General features: G+C 46.7%; 2 protein-coding genes across 4 annotated transcripts; both read right to left on the bottom strand.

Moving 5' to 3' along the window:
* Positions 1 to 4,016: 4,016 nt before the first annotated feature.
* On the bottom strand, positions 4,017 to 5,230 carry LOC140588196 (uncharacterized). The gene is made up of 2 exons (XM_072709770.1): positions 4,874 to 5,230; positions 4,017 to 4,759 (listed from the first exon to the last, which is right to left on the bottom strand). Exons 1-2 carry the CDS (start codon positions 5,228 to 5,230, stop codon positions 4,109 to 4,111), a joined length of 1,008 nt encoding a protein of 335 aa, XP_072565871.1. The 3' UTR covers positions 4,017 to 4,108.
* On the bottom strand, positions 4,017 to 20,573 carry LOC140588195 (alpha-2-macroglobulin-like protein 1). Of its 3 annotated transcripts, none has more exons than XR_011989512.1 (35): positions 19,939 to 20,573; positions 18,949 to 19,129; positions 18,663 to 18,819; positions 18,432 to 18,484; positions 18,101 to 18,121; positions 17,856 to 18,021; positions 17,680 to 17,764; positions 17,363 to 17,471; positions 17,184 to 17,298; positions 16,704 to 16,816; positions 16,468 to 16,635; positions 16,163 to 16,387; positions 16,015 to 16,075; positions 15,794 to 15,939; positions 15,553 to 15,702; positions 15,293 to 15,418; positions 15,052 to 15,151; positions 14,857 to 14,971; positions 14,472 to 14,697; positions 14,265 to 14,391; positions 14,066 to 14,181; positions 12,584 to 12,635; positions 12,326 to 12,409; positions 11,914 to 12,090; positions 11,746 to 11,821; positions 11,423 to 11,648; positions 11,104 to 11,266; positions 10,845 to 11,035; positions 10,551 to 10,766; positions 10,299 to 10,414; positions 10,114 to 10,204; positions 9,959 to 10,027; positions 9,354 to 9,459; positions 6,917 to 7,025; positions 4,017 to 5,664 (listed from the first exon to the last, which is right to left on the bottom strand). XR_011989512.1 is itself a non-coding variant. In XM_072709766.1 (35 exons), exons 1-35 carry the CDS (start codon positions 20,082 to 20,084, stop codon positions 6,862 to 6,864), a joined length of 4,329 nt encoding a protein of 1,442 aa, XP_072565867.1. In that variant the 5' UTR covers positions 20,085 to 20,573; the 3' UTR covers positions 4,017 to 6,861. The 3 variants fall into 3 exon arrangements, 2 of the variants coding, with proteins under 2 accessions (XP_072565867.1, XP_072565868.1); XM_072709766.1 differs by having other exon boundaries at positions 4,017 to 6,868; positions 6,977 to 7,025; XM_072709767.1 differs by lacking the exon at positions 6,917 to 7,025 and having other exon boundaries at positions 4,017 to 6,868.
* Between the last annotated feature and the right edge of the window lie 807 nt (positions 20,574 to 21,380).

The raw sequence follows: 21,380 nt of genomic DNA, 5'->3' as shown, positions 1-21,380 counted from the left end.
GACAAAAACCTTCTCCAGAGTGCTAAGGACCTCAGACTGGGCTGAAGGTTTACCTTCCAACAAGACAATGACCCTAAGCACACAGCTAAAATAACGAAGGAGTGGCTTCACAAAAACTCTGTGACTGTTCTTGAATGGCCCAGCCAGAGCCCTGACTTAAACCCAATTGAGCATCTCTGGAGAGACCTAAAAATGGCTATCCACCAACGTTTACCATCCAACCTGACAGAACTGGAGAGGATCTGCAAGGAGGAATGGCAGAGAATCCCCAAATCCAGGTGTGAAAAACTTGTTGCATCTTTCCCAAGAAGACTCATGGCTGTATTAGCTCAAAAGGGTGCTTCTACTAATACTGAGCAAAGGGTCTGAATACTTAGGACCATGTGATATTTCAGTTTTTCTTTTTTAATAAATCTGCAACAATTTCAAAAAATCTTTTTTTTTTTTTTGTCTCTCAATATGGAGTGCTGTGTGTACATTAATGAGGAAAATTATTTTAAATGATTTTAGCAAATGGCTGCAATATAACAAAGAGTGAAAAATTGAAGGGGGTCTGAATACTTTCCGTACCCACTGTACAGTATATCAGGTCAGCGTTCACGGTTCGACTTCTGATATTCAGATCGAGTTCTAGGTCAAACTGGTTTGTTCGACTTTCAAGAAATTCGAGTTCTAGTGAGTTTGAGAACCGAGGTACCACTGTAGTTATGACAAAAGACAAAGTGTGAAAAGGAGAGTGTTCTTTAACTTTTTGCAATTCATTATTTTACATTTTCTTAAGTTCCTCCTGCTTATAAGTGTTTTTCAAAATGGATTCTATATGATTACACAGGTCTAAAAAAAAGTTTTTTTTCAGGTGCCAAGATTTAGGGTTTTGAACAAGATTTTGAGGGTGCTGTATTCAAAAATCCCATTACTTTTGCTGAATTGGTGCTAGTTTTTGAGACATCCATGAAAATAATGCATTCCCCCAATGCGACTTGTGTGTGATAACAAATGCAATAGCTTTTGGTCTGTCTTTTGACTCAACAGTGTCTTAGGTAATGAAATATCAACAAACCACTGGTGGACAAGAACAAAATCATTCTCCCACTGCTTCATATTAAGCTAGGATCGATGAAGCAGTTTGTTAGGGCTTTGGACAAAACATGTCATTGCTTCAAGTACATTTGTAGATCATTCCCTGGACTGAGCATGGAAAAACTAAAAGCAGGAATCTTTGTTGGTCCTCAGATTCGTACACTCATGAACGATTCCAGTTTTACCAAATGCATGAATGACACTGAGGCTTTGGCCTGGAAGAGTTTTGTCTCTGTTGTGAAGAACTACTTGGGTAATCACAGAGCAGACAATTATGAAGAATTAGTGCAAGATATGCTTGCTAACTTCAGAAATTTGGGAGTTAATATGAGCATAAAGATGCACTCCATAGCCATTTAAACAGATTTCCAGATAACCTTGGAGACTTCAGCAAGGAACAAGGCGAGAGGTTCCACCAGGATATGAAGGTGATGGAGGAGCGATATCAAGGCAGATGGGACATACACATGATGGCAGACTACTGTTGGAGTCTTCAACGTGATTGTCCTGATAACACACATAAAAGGAAATCGCATAAACAGTGTTTTTTGAAGCATTGACAATAATAACTAATTAATATTGTATTAATCAAATCATACATAACTTTTTCCTGTCACTGTTAGATATTTTTCATTTCTTTTTTGGTTGATGTTAGACTGTTTACTTACTAGTTGAAACTAAAATAAAAATATTCTTGCAATTCTGAATGCTTTTCAAATGTGTTGCATTAATTAATTGACTATTAAATATCTCAGAAACTAGAGCCAATCTGGTAAAACCTATGCCTGAAAAGTCATATTCTTAATCAGCACCATAAACTTTATGTAATACCATTCAGACATCGTTGGCACCAAAATCACTGTATAACAGTGTAATTATTTAACGTTATTTATGGTTTTGTTGAACAGTTTCTTAAATTCTGTTTTAAGTGAACAGTTCTATGTTTTGTCATGTTTGAATGACTTCAGCACCTAACGGTGACAGAGTAACATTGCATTGCAAGTTTAAGCATTGCTGAATAAAATCCTGTGCATTGAACTTGTCTGGGTTTGGTTTCAATTGATTTGTAAGTGTACAGTAGTCTACTTACCCAGGGGTGCTGATACAAATTTTGGGATCTACTAAAAAACTTGGCATAATCCAGATGCGCCAGTGGTATAGTGGTATCATACAAGATTCCCATTTTTGCGACCCGGGTGCGATTCCTGGCTGCCGCAAAGCTAATGTTTTTTGTCCCGAGTATGATGTTATATTGCATCCGACCCTGCAAGCGGTCCTCCAACTCACAACTGCTCGATCAAAACAAGCTAGATATTCTTCTGCTATCTGCGGGAGTACCTCTGCTGCAGCCGCCCGCAGGAAGGCTGCACGCATCATGAAGGGGATGGGGGAAAGCCAGCCTTCGGGAGCCCCATTCCTGGATGAGACAAAACCGTTGGAGAGCTAATAGGGTCAGGCCTGTTGGGGATCGGGGCTGGTGCAGTGCTGAGGCGTCACCTGCTGCATGGCTGCACTTGGATCCCAGTTTGAGGCGACCCATCCGGGTAGGCGCGTGGAACGTCTTGTCTCTCCGGCAAGATGACCATCTTCCTCTGCTGTCAGGGGAGCTTCGTAAACTCCGTGTTTCAGTGGCAGCACACTCTGAGGTATGCAGACCGGGGAGTGACCAAATCTCTGTAGGTGGGTATACCTACTTTTGGTCTGGTTGGTCCGACGGCTGCCCTACTCAGGGAGTAGCTGTTGCTGTAGCGGATCGACTCCTTCTGATGGTGTCTGATGTCACTCCTTTCAACGAGCGTATCATGAGACTCAGGCTAAGGCACTCCTTGGGTGTCTTGTCTGTTGTCTCAGTGTATGCTCCAACTGTGGTGAGTGATGTCTCGTTGAGGGAGACATTTTACTCCCAACTCTGCTTAGTGGTTGAAGGGTGCCCACGAGGTGACACTCCTCTGGTCATGGGTGACTTCAATGCGACCACAGGCACTGACAGGGCTAGCTCTGAGGATTGTGTCATTCCCCATGGGTCTGGAGAACGGGGTGAAAGTGGTTCCATGTTCCTTGACTTTGCGAAAGTTCAGGGGCTGCAGGTCACTGGATCCTGGTTCCAACGCCCTGAGCCGCATCGTTGGACTTGGTACTCCAAGCAGTACGCACATGTGAATCTGTTCCTGGAGGCTCTGAGGCTCCAATGGAGCCTCAATGGAGGCTCTGATTGGGGCTCTCGAGAGACTGAGTAAGGAATCTGAGTGTCTGAGATTGCGGGAGTCAATCAATCAATCAATCAATCTTTATTTATTTCAAACAACAAATAAAAAAACATTTCCACATTCTCCGTCATAATGTTACACCTTGCTTGAAAAGGACTAGGCAAAAGTGTAAACTTATTTGGTCCTACCCCATTCATACCATTTTACTTCAAAATTAACCTTCAAATTACAAGAACAGCTAAATAAATAAACCTTGCAACAAAACCAGCTATTCTACCAAAAAAGAGCAAATCACTCATTTCTAATAACAAAACAAAATCAATAATAAAATAAAATGACAGCTCTATTCCTTCATCGATTACCGCCCTGGTTTATCCCATGTTTCAGATCCTTATATTTGTTTAACATTAGTTTTTCATAACTCATTTTAAACTGAGTTATATTTTTACTTTTTTTAATTCTTCTGTTAGACTGTTCCATAATTCCACCCCAGCTCTTGAGATACACATACTTTTTAACGTTGTTCTAATACTATGCCTTTTTAAATTCAGACTTCTTCTTAAACTATATTCCCCTTCTCTGTAAATAATTTCTGTATTCCTTTTGGAAGTAAGTTACTTTACTTTCTTACTTTATATATCATTTGCACTGTTTTAAATGCAACCAAGTCTGGGAATTTCTGTTGTGACGCGTGTGGGTGAGCGGAGAAGCATGCGAGTCGAGCCGTGATTACAGGTAGAAACGGGGTTTATTAGGAGCGGACAGGACAATACGGCAGACAACATCAATGACGGATCTGGGGAAACTAACTCAGACGCAGACTAAAATACACAGGACAGGCTGAACATAACAGGTAACAAGTCACCGGAGGGGGGACCTGGAGGCGACAGCCGAGCAGGAGCCGCAGGACCCTCAGGCAGCCACCGAGCTACAGCCAGGGGACGCAAGGGCGAGCCAGGGGGCAGGGCGGGTGGGACCTGGTCCCGGCGTCTGTGTCCTCTCCCTCTCCGTGATACAGACAGTCGGGGACCTGGTCTGGCTCCACCACGCTGGGGTGATGGTGGAGGAACCCCTCTAACCGCAGAGTTTTTGGGGCCCCGGAGGTAGATCCCCAAGGAGACCCATTCCAGCTCCACCTCCGATTCCACTATGGAGGGAGGAGCAGGAGGCAGAGGCTTGAGAGCTTTGGGCAGAGCAGAGACGGGCGGAGCAGCCAGAACCTCGGACGCTGCAGGCGGAGCCGGGACAGGGAGCGTAGCCGGCGTCGGGACCGGCAGTACCTCAGGCGAGGGCGGTGCAGCAATGACCGCCGACTCTCGGCCAGCAGGCGGCGCCGGGACCTCGGGCGTTGCAGCAGGCGGCGCCGGGACCTCGGGCGTTGCAGCAGGCGGCGCCGGGACCTCGGGCGTTGCAGCAGGCGGCGCCGGGACCTCGGGCGTTGCAGCAGGCGGAGACTGAGCCACAGCAGGAGCCTCGGGCAGAGCACCCGGTGGAACCGGCGAGACAGGCAGGGCGGGCAGGACAGGCAGGACGGGCGGAGGAGGCGCGATCTCGGGTGTGGTGGCAGGTGGAGGAGGCGTAGCTACCTTGGGCGTAGTGGTGGGCGCCGGCAGGCGAGCTGTGGGCGTAGCAGCGGCAGCAGGCACCGCCAACTCGTGGCCAGCAGGGGGCGCTGCAGCCGCGTTCAGAAATGCGTGGCCAGCAGGGGGCGCCGCAGCACGCGGAACCTCACTGGGCGGTACGGTGGCTGCCGGAACAAGCGGGGCGGACAGGACAGTACCAGGCTGGGCAGGTGGGTCAGGGATGGGAGCCAGGGTTGGTGCCTCACATGCAGGTGTTGCCCCTTTAAGAGACCGCGGGACCCGCGGGATAGCGTTCCAGACGGCCCTGGCCCCTTTATTCGCCAGGCGCGCCACCCATAAAGGATACGCTGCTAGTGGCATTCTGCGACGGCAATGGGGGCTTTTAATACTTGCGGGGGTGTTGTGCCGGTGATGTCTTGGGTGGCAGGGAGAAAAGCTGGAGAGAGAGAGGTGGCTCCGAGGCAGATTGTTGGTACTTCCGGCTTAGGGCGGCGGAGCTGTAAGCGCGTCAGGGTTGGCGGACGTCGGGTCGGCACTGTCCTCCCTTTGCTGCGTAACCAGTTGGATCTGCGTCTCTGTGATCCACTCTGTCAGCCGCCGGAGATTTCCGCATACCTCCAGCATGGGGTACGCGTGTCCGGGCGGGGGTGCCTCACTCAGGAGGGTCCAGCTCCGGCTGGCTAAACTCAGACTCACGGACCTCGGGATGATTGAGCCAGTACAGCACCTCCTACAGCAGACTAAGGCGCTGGTTTTCGGTCTGCTGCAGTGCGTCTTGAGGGAGATCCATCATTCTGTTGTGTCGCGTTGCGGGTGAGCAGAGAAGCAGGTGAGTCGAGCCGTGATTACAGGTAGAAACAGGGTTTATTAGGAGCGGACAGGACAATACGGCAGACAACATCAATGACGGATCTGGGGAAACTAACTCAGACAGGGACTAAATACTCAGGACAGGCTTAACATAACAGGTTTAACATAACATGATTACAATCAGAAATTAACACGAGGTAATGAGGGGGACGTGGCACACACGAGGATCGGACGAGCCGGGGGTGACAGAACCCCCTCCCCGAAAGGCACCAGGGGAGGCAACGAGGAAGCAGGAGGGGACACAGGCGAAGGCAAGGAGGTGGGGGAAGCCGCAGCAGGCGACGGGGCACCCAGAGCCGGGGAAGGCGCCGTCCGACGAAACATCGGAGTGGGGGGACCCGCAGGCAGCCGAGGAGCCGATGCGGGGGAACCCGCAGGCGCCCCCTGAGCCCTAGCCAAGGCGACCGAGGCCGAGCCAGGGGGCAGGGTGGGTGGGACTCGACCCCTCCGGAGGTGTCCCCTGCCCTTTCGGGATACTGAAAGGCGGAGTTCAGGCCGGGATCTACCTCGCCTGGGCGAGGGCAGAGGTGACATCAGGGAGGTCCCCGAGGGGTCCCATTCAAGCTCCTCTTCCACCAAGAGGAAGGGAGTAATGGCTGAGAGGTCCGGGACCTGCTCGGAGACATGAACTGGGGTCACAGGGATAGGAGTCACTGGTGGCACCAGGACCTTGAGTGCTGCAGGGGGTGAAACAGAGGCCGAAGGCGGGACCTCGGGCGAAGCAGGAGGTGCGGCCAGGGTCTCGGGCGTGGCAGCAGGTGAGGAGGCGTAGCTACCTCGGGTGCAGCTGCAGGTGGAGGCGGGGCTGCAGGCGGCGCCGGGACCTCGGGCAGTGCAGCAGGCGGCTCGGGCGGTGCAGCAGCGACCGCTGACTCTCGGCCAGCAGGAGGCGCCGCAGTACCGATCGCCGACTCTCGGCCAGCAGCGGGCGTTGACAAAACAGGCAGGGCAGATGAGACAGGCGAGGGGAGCAAGACGGGCAAGGCAGACAGGACGAGCGAGACGGCAGGCAGTGCTGGGACCTCGGGCGTAGCGGCAGCAGCGGGCATAGCAGCTGCAGCGGGCATAGCAGCTGCAGTGGGCACCGCCAACTCATGGCCAGCAGGGAGCACTGTCAATCCTTATGAGCTGTATGATAAAATATATTACTGTATGTATATCATATCGTTGCATTACCTCTGTATTCAAGGAGAGCACAGGCTATGTCCATCCTTGCAGTTCTCATGGCAGACTCACTGGTTAACACATCCATTAGCCCTCCGTTTGTGAGGTAGTTCTCCGCAAACTGTAAAAGAACCCTTGAATTATCTTTCCTAAACATAAGAAAATAAATGTATCCAAACAATGAGTCCTGCCCCGATTGTGTGCCACGCCCCCTCGTTAAACCCGTGTGGAATCCCCGTGTGATCAGCTGTTTCTGGTTGTCATTAGTCCTCTATATTTAGTCCGCGTTTGTTTCCCCAGTCCGGTCATTGTATTGTCAGTCTGCGTTTTGCCCGTCTTACCTGCAATTAAACCCCGTATTCCCCGATACCCTGACATCTGCGCCTTTGTCTCCTCTCTGTCCCCGCTGGGCACGACAATATTATAATTAAATGTTTTAATGCAGGGTTTATTAAAATTAAATTAATCTTTATTTTTAAATGTATTTTATAATTACTGTTACTGTCTATCATTATCTAAATGTATTTTTACTGTCTAAATATAGCTATTCAGCTAGTGTACACATGCATGATGCTATCACAGCTAATGCAAGGCTGAGACTGAAGCGTTACCCTTTGTTTCCGCTGAGAGACGTGTCGCGTGACTCATTTCCCCGCGTGTACAAGTTCTCTTCGGTCGGTGTTCACGGTTTGACTTCTGAGATTCACATCGAGCTCTAGGTAATTTTTTACGAACTGGTTAGTTCGACTTAAGAAATTCTTGTTCTAATGAGTTCGAGAACTGAAGTACCACTGTGTATATATATATATATAGGTAGAAACTAAATATATTTTTACAGCTTCGTGATACGAATAGAAGGAGCAGGAGTGACTGCCTTGAGCGTCTCCATCTTGAAGCAGCTCTGATCGCCTCCCCATTTGCAAATCGCGCTATTCGCACGATAACATAATCCGACAATTGGTATCGGGTAAAGAAATATGTGAATACGCACATTGTGACTGAAATAAACAAGAGCACATGTCTGGGTAGTGTTTACACTGATCGGCTACAATATGGCACACTGATACATCTCTGCCGCTGAAGCTTTGTGCCAGTGTTGTCACTTTCAGCAGCGAATCTCATACCCGTTTTCAGGGATAAGTGGGCTAAGCCTGTGTGCCTGTAATCACATGGTCGCCGGTTCAAACCCACGCTAACGCTATTTATAACGTGAATAGCAATCTTCAGCTGACTGTACTACACGCCCCCGATGCAGGTAAAACAAAGGTGACATGGCTTGCGTTTTTGGCCTATTTAACCTCTTTAAGAACTTTAATACTTCCGACAATGGAAGTTTTGAAAAGACAGATTACGAATTTAGTCAGTTTTTCCATGATTCATGATTTCAGCGAGATCTAAACTTGAATACAAGAAAAATACAGTCGATGCCCTCGTCCCTAGAGCATTAGTGAATTATTTAATTTCCATTAACTCTGCATAGGCACATCATATTTATCGCTTTGTATAGCGACTGCTCCGTTTAATTTCATTCCATCTACCAGTAAACTTACATAAATTTGTTGCTACTACTTTTCTTGCGTTCCAAACTGCCTTTCCAAAGTGATGGGTGTGGGGTGCAGTGACAGTCCAGACTGATGGGCTATTGACAGTATGCAAACTACTACAGGTGTGGGGACACCTCTCATCAATAGTCATTGTATAGGCCACTGACTGAGTGTCATTCCAAAGTTCTAACACTCTGGAAAGCAAACCACATAAAATTTCATAATGTCTTTCAACTGTGTGTAGCCAACCCGTGTCCAAGTGTCAGCTCAAAAAGTCTTTGCTAGAATTGTTTGTGATTTTTTTTTTTTTTTAACAATGTCAACATGTCTGAAATAGGTTTTTGAAAAGTCGAACAAAAAAAAAAGACCCATTAAATGGTCTCAGATTATTAGTGCTAAAAAGCACATGTAACACTTTCGGATAAATGTTAGGTGAAATTTATCTAAAGTGTCAAGGCATGTCAGTCTACCCCGAAGGTGGCTGAGAGGCCTCAGACTCCTGAGAGTTAATCAGTGTGAACTGGTCAAACATATATTAGCAACACAGCATTATGAAAAACCACAACCTTGAAGAATCTCAAATTTGTAACACAATTAACTCCCAATGTTTCGTTCATGTATTAAAGCAGCAGCCTATGGAAGTAAAGCTGAATACAAATGCTCAGACACCACACATAAAGCAATCAAACATTTATTTAAATCATGGTGGAGGTAATGACTCAGTCATGCACCTTCATTAGCTACCCCCGTTAATGAACGGGAATGTCACTTGCAGCCAGAAGAATATGTAACAGTTGTCTCATCTGGAAGAGAGCAACCAACCACATGTGAAGTCTCTCCAAAATGCGAGACACTGATTAGAGCCAAGTCATTGCATAGTGCTCACAGTAATGAAATGTACTTACTGGGCTGGTAGTAGTCATATATCCTGATAGTTGCTGGCTTGAGGTTCCCAATCTCCAGCTGCTGTACGAGTACTAGGCTGTAGGACAGAGGGCTCATTCTGGGTACCTGTGCAGAAGTTGAGATCCCAGATACCGTGGTTAGCTTCCTTTACCACAAAGCTTTCGGTAAACTGTTGGAAGCAAACTGGTTACATGTCGATTGACATTTACATGAGGAAACCAGATGCAGGTTAAAATCTGAGAGTCAAGGGAAGAGTCAGAAAAAGAAACACTACTAAAATTTGTGTAATGCAAGAGGATAGATAGAACATTAATTTATCCCTAATGAAAAAAAGTTCTGGGATTAAGAGAAGGTACTAAGAAATTGAAAGCACAATAGGTAGACAAGCAAAGCAGTTTATGCAACAAAAAACCCCAAACAAGCCTGATTCAAAAGGTCCGTCTCAAGTCTGCTTTTTAAAAATACGAACAGTGACGCCCCAATTCTCTGCTGCAATGCACTGCAAACAGGCAGTGCCAATCTGCCGAGCCAAAATGGTTGCATTTCAGGAATACAGTGCTTTCATAGCTTAGAACCGTCCAGTGGGTAAGCAGAGTGAACTCACCTCTTTCAGATACAGAAGAACAGAATCATCATTACTGTCAACCCGTTCAACCATTTCAGCTCTTCTTAGCTGAGGGTGAAGACATTTGGTGGTTTCATTTCTGTAGTATGGGTTTCATTTTATCACAGTTCGCATAGCCTGCTGAAGGGACTAACCTCATTCAAGGAGGTTTCATCCGGCACAAACCCAGAAAGAAGTTTTAGGTCAATCAACACCATGTTTGTTGTCTCCCGCATCCCATTATACCTGGAATGTAGGTGGTTTAGTGCACTAATCCCAGGGTCACTGTCCCTCATCACCACCTATTCCATGCCAAGTAACTGGACAAAGGTATACTCACTGGACCTGAAGGTTCAGCGTCAATGTTGCTCTAGGGCTACATTTGCTTTCCACAGTAGGGGTGATGCTGAAGGCAGACCTGACCGCTGTAACTGGGACATTGTAACGTAGCGTCACCTGTAAGGAAGGAGAGAAACCAGGATCCAAAGACACCATCCCATCTCACAGTCACGCTGCCATAGTATCACAGCCTGCTGCGAAACCCCTGGCATTTAACAATGTAGCCCTGACCTTGGTTCAATGGCAGCCTTACCTGCACAGACACACATAGAGTGCCCTGTGCCACAATGCTGTAGGATCCAGTGACATCCTGCAGTGGCCTTTCCTGGTATAGCAGCTTGTTGCTCAAATTCACATTGAAGATAAATTGCTGTGCATTTGGTGACTGCACAGTCACTGTGCTGACACCTCCTGGATTTTGCACCAGGGTTGAGTAGAGGGACAGCGCTTGTAGAGCTGCCACAGTGTCCTGCAAAAAAACCATTTAAGTGGAATGGGCCAGTCACAAATACAGAAAAGGCTGCTGCTGACAGACTTGACACAATACCTGCGTTGATGAAAAGCCACCATAAGCGTTCTGCTGCCTTGCCAGCCAGCGGACGATCCTTGAGGCATAGCCCAAGTCCGCAGCAGTCAGTGGTGAGGCATTGAGCACAGCCAGCAGCACATATGAGGTCATCTCCACAGACAAGGGATCAGAAGTGACAGAGGATGACTGAGACCAGTACAGGGAGGTGCCTAAGACAGACAAGGGGTACTAAGACCAGTGCCTTCCTTGTGGGCAGAAACACCTTGTGATACCTTACCATTAGCTATTGCCAGGCTGTTGAGGCGTCTCATCAACTCAGCCCGTTTATGACGCTTTCCAGCCAGGCTAAAGGTATAGGCCATCAGGGCTGTTGTATAGGTGCTTCTGAGGTAGGTAGTGTCAGACATCAGACAAGCCAAGCTGAGGTTCAAAGCTGGATTCTGTGAAAGGGTGAGAACAGAACAAGAACCACTAGAGACTGAGAGCAACTGTCCTTTAGAGAAGATTAGGCTGCATGGCATTTTGCTCATCTTAACACCAGAATTGCTGCAGAAGACCCTTTGGGTGGCATGCACAAGCAGTAATGCAATACTCACCGATATGTGGCTTTCTAGGAACGCTGCAGCAATGTAGGCAGTGAGTGTTACATCATCTGCTACACCACCCTGCATGGCTGTGTGAAAGAGCTTCCCTACGGTTTTAAAGCAGCCATCATTCTTCTGTGTCTTTAGCAACCATGCCACAGAGTCCCCATTGTTCTTGGGGTCAATGTAGATGAATTCTGCTGCCTCAGCAAAACACCTTACAACAAACGCAGTCAACCTGGGGGCAGGGCAGCGAGGAGGATTCAGTGGGATCTAGAGCCGCCTCATGGATCCAAACAATATACTTGCTCTGCCTTAAGCAGGTCTGAACTCACCAGTTACTCCCATTTCCCCCAGGAAAGGTGCTGTAATAACCACTGCTGTCCTTGTAGTTCAGTTGCCTCTGGTAACCTGGCAGTTTGAGAAAGGGAAGTTAAGCTTCTATAGACGGGGACAAGACTCACTGGCTGACTCCACATTGGCTTTGAGCAGCAGGGTCCTACCACTCCTCAGGAAGTCTGTCGCTTTGTTCAGAATAGCTGGGGTGAGTTGCTTAGTGGACTTCAGGTATTGCAGAATGTATATGTCAGGAGCGAGGATAGCCATGTTCTGCTCGCCGCACCCATAAGGCATAGACAGCAGATCGCCCAGGTTCTGGAGGGCCCGGCCGAGCACATCACCTGCAACATGTTTAGGCAGACAGGGCAGTCCATCCGCTGCTGATGGGGTTTAACAAGTACCTCTTGTGACCTGTACTGCTATACCAATGGCATGCTTCAGTGTAAAGGCTGGAAAGGGTATAAGGATCAGCCAGTCTGGACAGCATGTTCCTGGTTAATTTACCTGGTATGACCAGACCCTAATGACACTACTAGGGAGCGACTTCACAATTCAAGGCTAAATGGCACTCCTTACCAAGGACTGAGACGGAAGCACGAGCAGATTCTGGCACCACATTTGCAGGGGGGTGCAACACAACTTGCTGATTGATAGCTGTTCCTGTGTGTGAGACAAAGATTGCTGCCTTACATAAGAGTACATGACTGCACCATCCCACAAGCCACCCATGCTGACCTGACAGGTTACTGCACAGCTGACAAGGATGGAAACACATTTACAAGGCTTCCCTTAGGCTTAATTGCCCATGTGTAGGACATGAGCCTCACAACTTACCATTAGGACACAACAGCCAGCTGTAACTATCAGTTCTCCCTTGTCCCTCTGCCTGTAGGCAATGACAATGACGAGTCTCATTAGTCTGAGCATTGCATGAGGCAGCAGAAACCGCAGTTGAATACTAGTACTGGGGGAAAGCTCATTCAACGAATCATAACATTGATGAGTGTTAAATGCTGCACCCATTAAGAGGGACCTTTTTTTTTCTTTACCCAGGCATTATACTCCCCAAAGCCATATGGATTTGAGAAATTAAAGCATTTACCCTTGCGGGATTGAATGACATGCAGCACAACTTGCACATTTTCCCCATAAAAATGGTATGATCCTCCTAATGTGGAACTGGCATCAAGACATGCTATGCTGTTCTGAAGGTTAAGTGGTAAGCTTCACATTGAGTTCACTTGTATGCACATATTGGCTTCAGATCAGATTTAACATTGTTTGGTGGCACAGACACTAGCACCACATTAGCACAAAGTCTGCAACCCCACATTTAACATAATGGGCTGAATGCCTGTTGAGATTTAATTAATATGCGATAATGGGCATTTTAAGTTACGGTACCACCAACAGGGAATTTCCTAAAGTGATGGTGATCTCCTGCACATTAGTGTTCAGGAATATTACCATCAAAAAAAACATTTAATCAGGAGCAGAAAGGCAAAGTACAGGGCAAGAAGTGGTGATCCAGAATGAAGGGAAATGTACCACAGGAAGCATGAGATGGAGATGTTGAGACAGAGAAGGGATCGAGGTAAGGTCAAAACAGGAGAATGAGTGGAAAAAAAAATTGGAGGGGGGGTATCCTGAAAGACAAGTCCACAAGGGTAAGAAAATTCTAGTGTTCACACCACAAAATGAATATTTGTGACGATTTCTGCTTCATTTCAACCCTGTTATGTGATGCTGTTGCACTAGTGGATGATGCATCTCGCTAAAATGCCACCTTGGATGACAATTTCGTCATCACCTGAATGAATGGGGCTTGACCAGCCCCCCCCCCCCTTAAATTATGCCATGAGATTTCCAAGGGACATCTGATCATGCCAGAATAGAGTGCAAGCATGAATAGCAGAGTTACAAAATGACAGGGGGTATGGCATGGTCCAGAAAAATAAAAATAAAACCCTTGTCCTCTCAAATCTGATGATTTAAAGGGCCAGTTCACCCCAAAAACTGCATTTCCGGCACTTTAAATCACCACAGAAAGAACACCATTGACTACTATTATATTTGACAGAAGCCTGCCATTTCTACTGCTGACGGTTTCCAAAAGTAGGCAACTTCCAAAAACAACCTAGATGACACAAGCCAACCACCATTTCCATTTCGGGGTGAAGTGCCCCTTTGAAATCCACCCCCCCCCCCCCCACAAATGACACCAGTTCTATAGAGCCACCCTTAGTGTGAAAAAATGTCCATGCAACAGTCCAAATGGATTTAATCCAAAACCCAAGAGTCGTTCTGGATTCCTACCTTGACAAGCAAGGTGCGTACTACAGTATCGACACGGCCATTGTCCAGAGTCACTGCATCCTTGTTCATGCAGGTTCCAGCCAAAGCTTCTGCACGGACAGATACGTTTACAGCCCCTGAGGAAAGAGCAGGGGAGTTCAGACATGCCCAGCAGCTGCCAGTATTGTCAGAATATTGGGACCATTTAGCAAAGCCTTACCGAGGGCTGAGCCTTGCATATTCCACTTGAACGTCTTTGTCTCACTGGCACACACACAGGAGGTATACTGACATTGAGCACAAGGTTTCAGATTGTATTCTTTGGATGGAAGTGCAGTCACCTTCACCTGCCAGAGTAGAACCATTTATGAACCAAAAACCCCACACAAAAGCAACTACGTTTGAGCCACAGTTGCTATAGGCATACCACAATGCAGTCCGAGAGGTAGTTGTAGACTGTTGCTTTCAGCACAAAACGCTCCCCACGGATGATTGAGTACGGTAGAGTCAAGTCAAGGAAAAAGGGCTGGAAAACCGTAAGCGTTACTGGTGGAGCAAGGCCCAGACCAGTCTCAGACAGGCAGAAGGCACACGTGTCCCAGGTGGTAATTGTATCAGGGGCCGTTACTGGAACAACAGTGGATCCAGATGTCCTGTAAAGTAAGGCTCCAGTTTGTTGTGGCAAGATTCTTGGACTATTTGAGCAATGTCATTGAAGGGTTTGCATTTGACCAAAAAGCCAACAGAGAAGCCTTAGAAGCTTAAATTCCATAGCCAAAGCAGCCAGATTGCTGCCTTTGTGTTGTACATACCCAATATTCACAAGAGCCCAGATCCAGGTTTCTGGAAAGAAAACTCGCACCGTTTCTAGTGGCATCCCCGCAGCAATGCTGGTTAGATCTTCAGGTTGTTTCGCCATAGCAAACACTTTAGAAAAAAAGTGTAGACATTATTCAGTTGATACTGCAGGTAAGCCAATTGAATTCAGGGTCAAGACTGCACCTTACTTATAGGTCCTTCAAGGCCATAATTGTATCTTCTCCCTTTGAAGGTCAAGCAAGATGGCATCGATACAAATAAATTAGTTGCCAGCTTTAGTCCTGCATTCTGTTGGGCAATAAGACAGACTTTACAACCATTGTTACGGGAACCTACACATACCCACAGTGAGAGCAGAAGTGTCCATTCACAGCTGGGTTCTCCAGCCATAACACTGCAACTTGGACCAGGCAGGGTGTGGACAGCTACCTGAAACACGCTTCGGGTGTCTGCTTCCTGTGGCCATAGGGTGCGCTTTGGTCTTACTTCCAGGCACACCTCAGGGTCTTCTGCAATGTAGTAGTAGTTCTCTTTGGCTGGTAACATGTTGTAGATCTGGCACAGTATGAGGGAAGTTAAAGAAACCCCTGCAGTTCCACAGTTTAGATTTCAATTCTACTAGCATAAGAGGCTCGTGTGCAAATAAAGGCAGCAAGTCACAATTCCAAGCAGAGTACTGGTAGATTAACCTTGTCTGCATCCAGTCTGTTCTTGGGATCCAAGAGCAGCACACTCTGATCCACAACAGACAGGCCACACAGGGCACCAGGGTTAGCAGAGACCTTCATTTGGATATCTTCCCCAGGAACAGATGTGTTGGGAGTGAATGCCACAGACACCTGGAACAGGAGCTAGTCTCAGATTCCCCTCCTGTTAGGAAACAGTTCTACAAAAAGGACTCCCATTGTTTGGGGGAGGTTATCCACCTACTTTGTGTTTAAAACATTTCTCAGTAGGGAAATCCATGCTTGCAGCAATTGCAGTTCCACTGGGCAGAACTGTATACACCACAACCCGCACCATGGGGGCCAGCTCAGGAGCCACATTGAGCAAGAAAGACACCTCACCATCAGTATCTGGGGGAGAGGAAAAAGTGTGGGTGCTGGGGAGGTGCACTCAAGCACCACACATGACACATGGCTGTAACTCACAAGTTCCTTGCCATATGATGTGTGAAGTCCCATACTTTACAATGGCTCCTTTGGAAAGGACCTGAAAGAGTCCATGTCACAGGATCAGTCTGCTTAGTTAGGTCAGTACAACAATGGATAAAAATGAGTAAAGGCTGAAATCACTCACCAGATATACTATTGGCAGGGCACCCCCAGCCATCTCCTCAGCTATTGTATAGTGAATATTTATTGGTACCACTGTTCTGCATCTCAGTGGCTTGGCCTTATTCTCTACTGCTAAAGAGCTTTGAAGTGTAGCTTCACTCTTTTGAGAAATAGTTTGCATTGCAGCCTGGTAGAAAACCGTATGTGGCCAGTACAGGACATCAGCAGATGGAGGATAGTAAGATGCCTGATAAAGATTACACAACACAATTATAGGGCTATTCCAGAATCGTAAAAAAGACCAAGCAGCACAAGAATAAAGCTTACTTTCAGCTGAATTGTGTCAGATACCCCAGCCAGGCTGACTGAGAACTCAGCCATGCCATCCTGGTCAGTGGTAACATTCAGGAACGACACATTGGGCTCCTGGAAGCCTTTATACAGGTATACCATCTTGCCAGCTATTGGTGTGTTATTGTAATCCACCAGTTGTACCTGGGAAAGGACGATGGGTTGACTGGCTGCACAAATGCATTTTGGCGAGCTCTTTCTGCAATACTTACTTTGCCATCAATACCTGATGATCCAGGCTCATAAGTATCAGGGGTGTCAACAAATGTTATTTTTCCAGCAATATAATTGATGCTTATGCTAGCCACTCCAGGCAGGGAAATGCCTGACAAGAAAAGCAACCTTAGTGAGAGACACCCTGGCCAGAAGACAAGCTACCACGACATTAATGCTGCCTCCCCGCTCACTACATATGTAATTGCAATTAGCATTAGTCCAAGTGCTAACGCAGGGGCGCCCAATCCTGCTCCTGGACAGCTACCACCCTGCAGAGCTTCGGTACAGCCCTAATTTCACACACCTGATACAGATAAGCTGGTTCTTGTACTGAGGGCCTGGTTACTTCAACCTAGCCGACTCTAATACTGAGGTACTACTGAAGTGCCCGATTATCTGTATCAGGTGTATCAAGTTACCAGAACAAGGATTGGGCACCCCTGTGCCAACATGTAGTCAAAAGTGCTTGCACACACCAGTTCCTTGTTCTTCTACATTTGCTGCAAGTGAAAGGGTGTCCTCATAGCCATCTTTGAAGTTGAGAAAAAATGTCATGTTGAAGGCACCAGAGGCACAACCGTGTTTATCCATCTGAAAGAGAAGAGCAAGTTTAGGCAACACAATTGCAGAGTAATAGCTGTTCAAAATGACTCACCTGCACAGAGCAGTTTTGACACTGGCTGGAGATGTCCTGCACCCATGAATAGGGAGGCCGGCACAGTTGTAGTTCTGCATGCCCTGCCACAGGTTGTCCATATGTATAACTGAGAAGGAAAGTGCCCTTACTTGAAATACAGAGTAATGTAGCAGACAATCCAAAGTTGACCTTAAGCACAGGCATGCATCATAACATGTGTCATTTGGGGCCAGAGCTCACATGATTCTACCCAGGTTGTCAAAAAGCATCAGTATAGTATTACAACTGAGAAATCCAGTAGAGTCAAGATGGCCAGAATGTACAGGCAAACTCACGTTCCACAAACAGCAACACTAACTTGAGGCTCCACAGCATTGACCTCTGGTGGAGCTTTCACGGTCACCTCAAACCTTGGCAAGACTAAGAAAAAAGCAAATTCAGTTAAGTGTCAGGGTGCAACTCATGGCAATTTCAGGACCAACAATGTTACCAGGGCAGAAGGATGACTCACCATACTCCATGACCACGAAGCTCTGCACTGTTCTTTGTTCACCAATTGAGACAATCAGGCTGTAAGTGCCCACTGGTGCTTCAGAGCTCAAGGGAAATGAGAGCTGCACAATTTTGTCGTTGGAGCTGACATTCAGCCACTGACCTATCCGGTTACTGTTAACATCCTGAGTGAGCAGGGACCCTTTAGTTATAACAGTCTTCCACTCGAGAGCTGGCAGTTCATAAAGCAAATCGTAATCTTACCTGCAGCTCCACTATGTCATACTGTAAAAGAAAAAAAGTACCCATCAGTTTAATATTGACTACAGCACACACCACCAAGCACACGATCAAGGATTACATTTTTTGAGGCTATGTACCACTGACTCGAGCATGCAGCCTTTAGCAGAGCTGAAGAGACTACAATGTTAGAAATGTTCCCCCCCCCTTTCTTATGTTATGTTAAAAGACGGATTTTAAATTTTCTACCATTTGCTCACAGCTTGAATGCAACCTCAACTGAGGGCACTTCTATGACTACCCAAAGAGCCACCCATTTAAGACAATTAAGCTACATGAATTAGTCAAGCCTTACCAGTTGAAAGATGGGAACAAGTTTTGTATTCATGGTGACAATTCTCAAATTCACTGAAGACAAAGGGAAATACATAGGGTGTTTCAGGGTACGCATTACACAGAGACCAGCTTCATCAAGGGAAATCCCTGCTGACCCCACACCGAAAGGTAAATGTGCATACTTACACAGCACATTGTAATCTAGGTGCATAAATTTTGCAATTCCACACATTTGAAACAGTTTACATACTCATCTGTCCTGGCTTGTAGACTGGTTTGTCAGTCTGAATGAAGGTTATGGGAAGGACTGGTTTGAACAAGACCTTGCGTTCATCTGCCAGCTGAAATGCCTTCCCTTTTACTTCCACCCTAATGGTCTGGACAGAATCCTTTTCCACATTAGGAGCCTAATGTGCAGAAAGAAAACATTTAACACCAGGATAAGTAGATACTGGAGTGTGTATACAAAGTTCCCATTTAATCTTCCCCCACAATCATCCAAGAATGAGGACATATGGAGAGTTGCTGGGACTGACCTTAAAGGGGAAGCATCGGAACATGGCAGTGTTTGTACGCTCCTTAACCAGGATTTTACTTCCACTATCATTGTTCAACAGTACAATCATGAGCAGAGTCTCATTTGGGTAAAGGAGACTGGCACAAAGTGTAGCCTGGGAGTCAGCATCAATCACAGTCGGAAAGGTCACGAAGAAGGCCCTGTGGAAGGATACCAGGGCAGTTCTTTTGAAAGCCTACACATTATGTGGCAGCCCTGTTCGGACAGCATTAGTTTTACCTAGGGGAGTTCAGTTACGTAGTTTGTCAATTGATTCGAGTGGCGATTAGGACGGGCTAATAAGCGTGCCTCGTTTCCCCAAGTTTACCAGAGACAGCGAATGTATGGCCAGGATGTAAGTGTCAGCACGTCTTTAAAAGAAAGGTCAATGGAAGCACAATCAGCGCAAGAAACAAGCTCCTGGGGCATGACTTGCCAACACATTGCTAGAGAAGACAGTGGCTTCGTCACTAAAACATACAAAGTTTTGCACAGGACGGAAATAGAGTAGGTTTGAGCATTTCAATCGATTTATGCATCCTCGGAGTCCCCCCCCCCCATTAGTGTAGGTTGTCAGACGTGTGTGGAACACTTCAAAACCACAAACGCCATTTTCAGCAGGTAAATGGAGTTTCCACCTTTACAGATACGACCTCATTACTGAGAATTCGGACAAGGCTACCATTACAAAAAAAAAAAACTATTCGCTTTCGCTACAATACAGAAAGCAAGTTTTCCAGAGTGTTTACTCTTAAAGCTCGTAAAGACATGTTCGATTCGAACTGGATCAAGTTGCCGACCTCATTGATAATTGCTAAACTACATTGCGTCCCCAGATAAAACTACTCCAGTCCGAACATGGCAAAAGAATCACGCCTTACTGAGAGCTATTCATGGAAGATAGACAGTTTCAATACGTGTATAATGGATTACATCATGTCGCCCCTAAACACTTGGCGGTTTAACTTACGGACTTGTTAGTAGTGGTGATGGTGGTGGTGGTGGTGGTGCTGCTGCTGCTGCTGCTGCAGCACAGCAGGAGTACGACGCCAACAACACTATCATAAATAGCGATTGCCACATTTTCCGGAACAACTCCCATTTAGCAAGAACCATGGTCAAAACAAGTAATACTCGACAAACCAACTTCAAGAACTATATATGCTTCTTAGACAGGGCGGGACTAAGGCAAATACCACCCACATCCACAACGTCAGTGTTCAAACCGTTAGATTGATGATGAGTCTTTTCCGTTGCCAAGTTTCAAATGCATCAGTGCCGAAACTATAATTGTGGCCAATAAACTACTTGATATGCTTTATGTATCGTATGCCTGTTGCGTTTATTATGAAAAAGCTGAGCCGGTCATCGTCTCTGCCTGTCTTTCTGTGTCTTCGAAAACGTTCGTGTGTGTCCCTCACGGCAAGCAGCATCCGTAGACTTTCCATTATACTGCGTTGCCACACTGGCCTGAAAAGTGTGACAGTAATCCGTAGTAGCCCTTTCAATGTTGTTCTATGTTGGTAAAGTTTCTTATAGTTTCGTTGAATTATACTTAGTGACTGCCGTTCTTGCCAACCCTTCTGGTTATTAAGTGGTCTGATACGGTTGTTTTCGTGATTGGCGCAGTAAGTAACAATTAGACCAATCAGAGAAAGGTGAGGGGAGAGTGGGAGTTCAGTGTGACGAGAGCTAGAGAAAGGACGGGTCAGGTACGAGAAGTTTCTCTATTGCGAGTCACGTAAAATGTATAGTTTGGGCACCATCAAAGAAGGCTGTCAGACCGACAGTTTAATAAAGTATTGTGCTGTGGTAACTATCAGTATCGTTCGAGACCGCGCCGACGCTAGCCAGAAGAGAACCCGCGAAAATGAGAAGCGAAATGGAGCACAGCTCCTGTACTTTCAGAATAGCCAGTTGTGTGACCGGTAAAAACCAAACTCGCCACCGAGGAAAAGGGGTCTGAGGCGAAGACGTAAGCCAACAATGAGCCAGGTATTTTTCATTTTATTAGTTTGCGTGTAAAGCGAAGTGGCCAATTCCATCCTGGCCACAAGGCACACCAGCTACGAACAGGCCCGCAATTGGCTGGGCTGGGTTGTGTGTGCGCGCGCGCGCGCATATGTGTCTGTTCGAACGCGATTTTGCTCTGTGTTATGTTGATTTCCGTCATTATAGTGTATATAGTTTAATACTTCTTATACATTGATCAGTGCATTTACTGAAGTGTATTTTGTTTACTTGGAGTTATATATAAACTTCATTACAATTCTGTTTACTTATTTTTCTTGGTGAGGGTGCAGGGGCGTGTCTAGGCAATAGGGTCTGGCTGCAGACGTGCACTCTCAGACCTGCACTCTGTCACCCCCTTATCTTATTGGAAGATGGTTTTTGCCCATAACTTCACGCCTC

Source organism: Paramormyrops kingsleyae, chromosome 3 (assembly GCF_048594095.1).
Source record: "Paramormyrops kingsleyae isolate MSU_618 chromosome 3, PKINGS_0.4, whole genome shotgun sequence".
NCBI classification, from domain to species: domain Eukaryota; kingdom Metazoa; phylum Chordata; class Actinopteri; order Osteoglossiformes; family Mormyridae; genus Paramormyrops; species Paramormyrops kingsleyae.
Note: the sequence above shows the minus strand (reverse complement) of the source record. Positions and strands in the feature narration are given on the sequence as shown.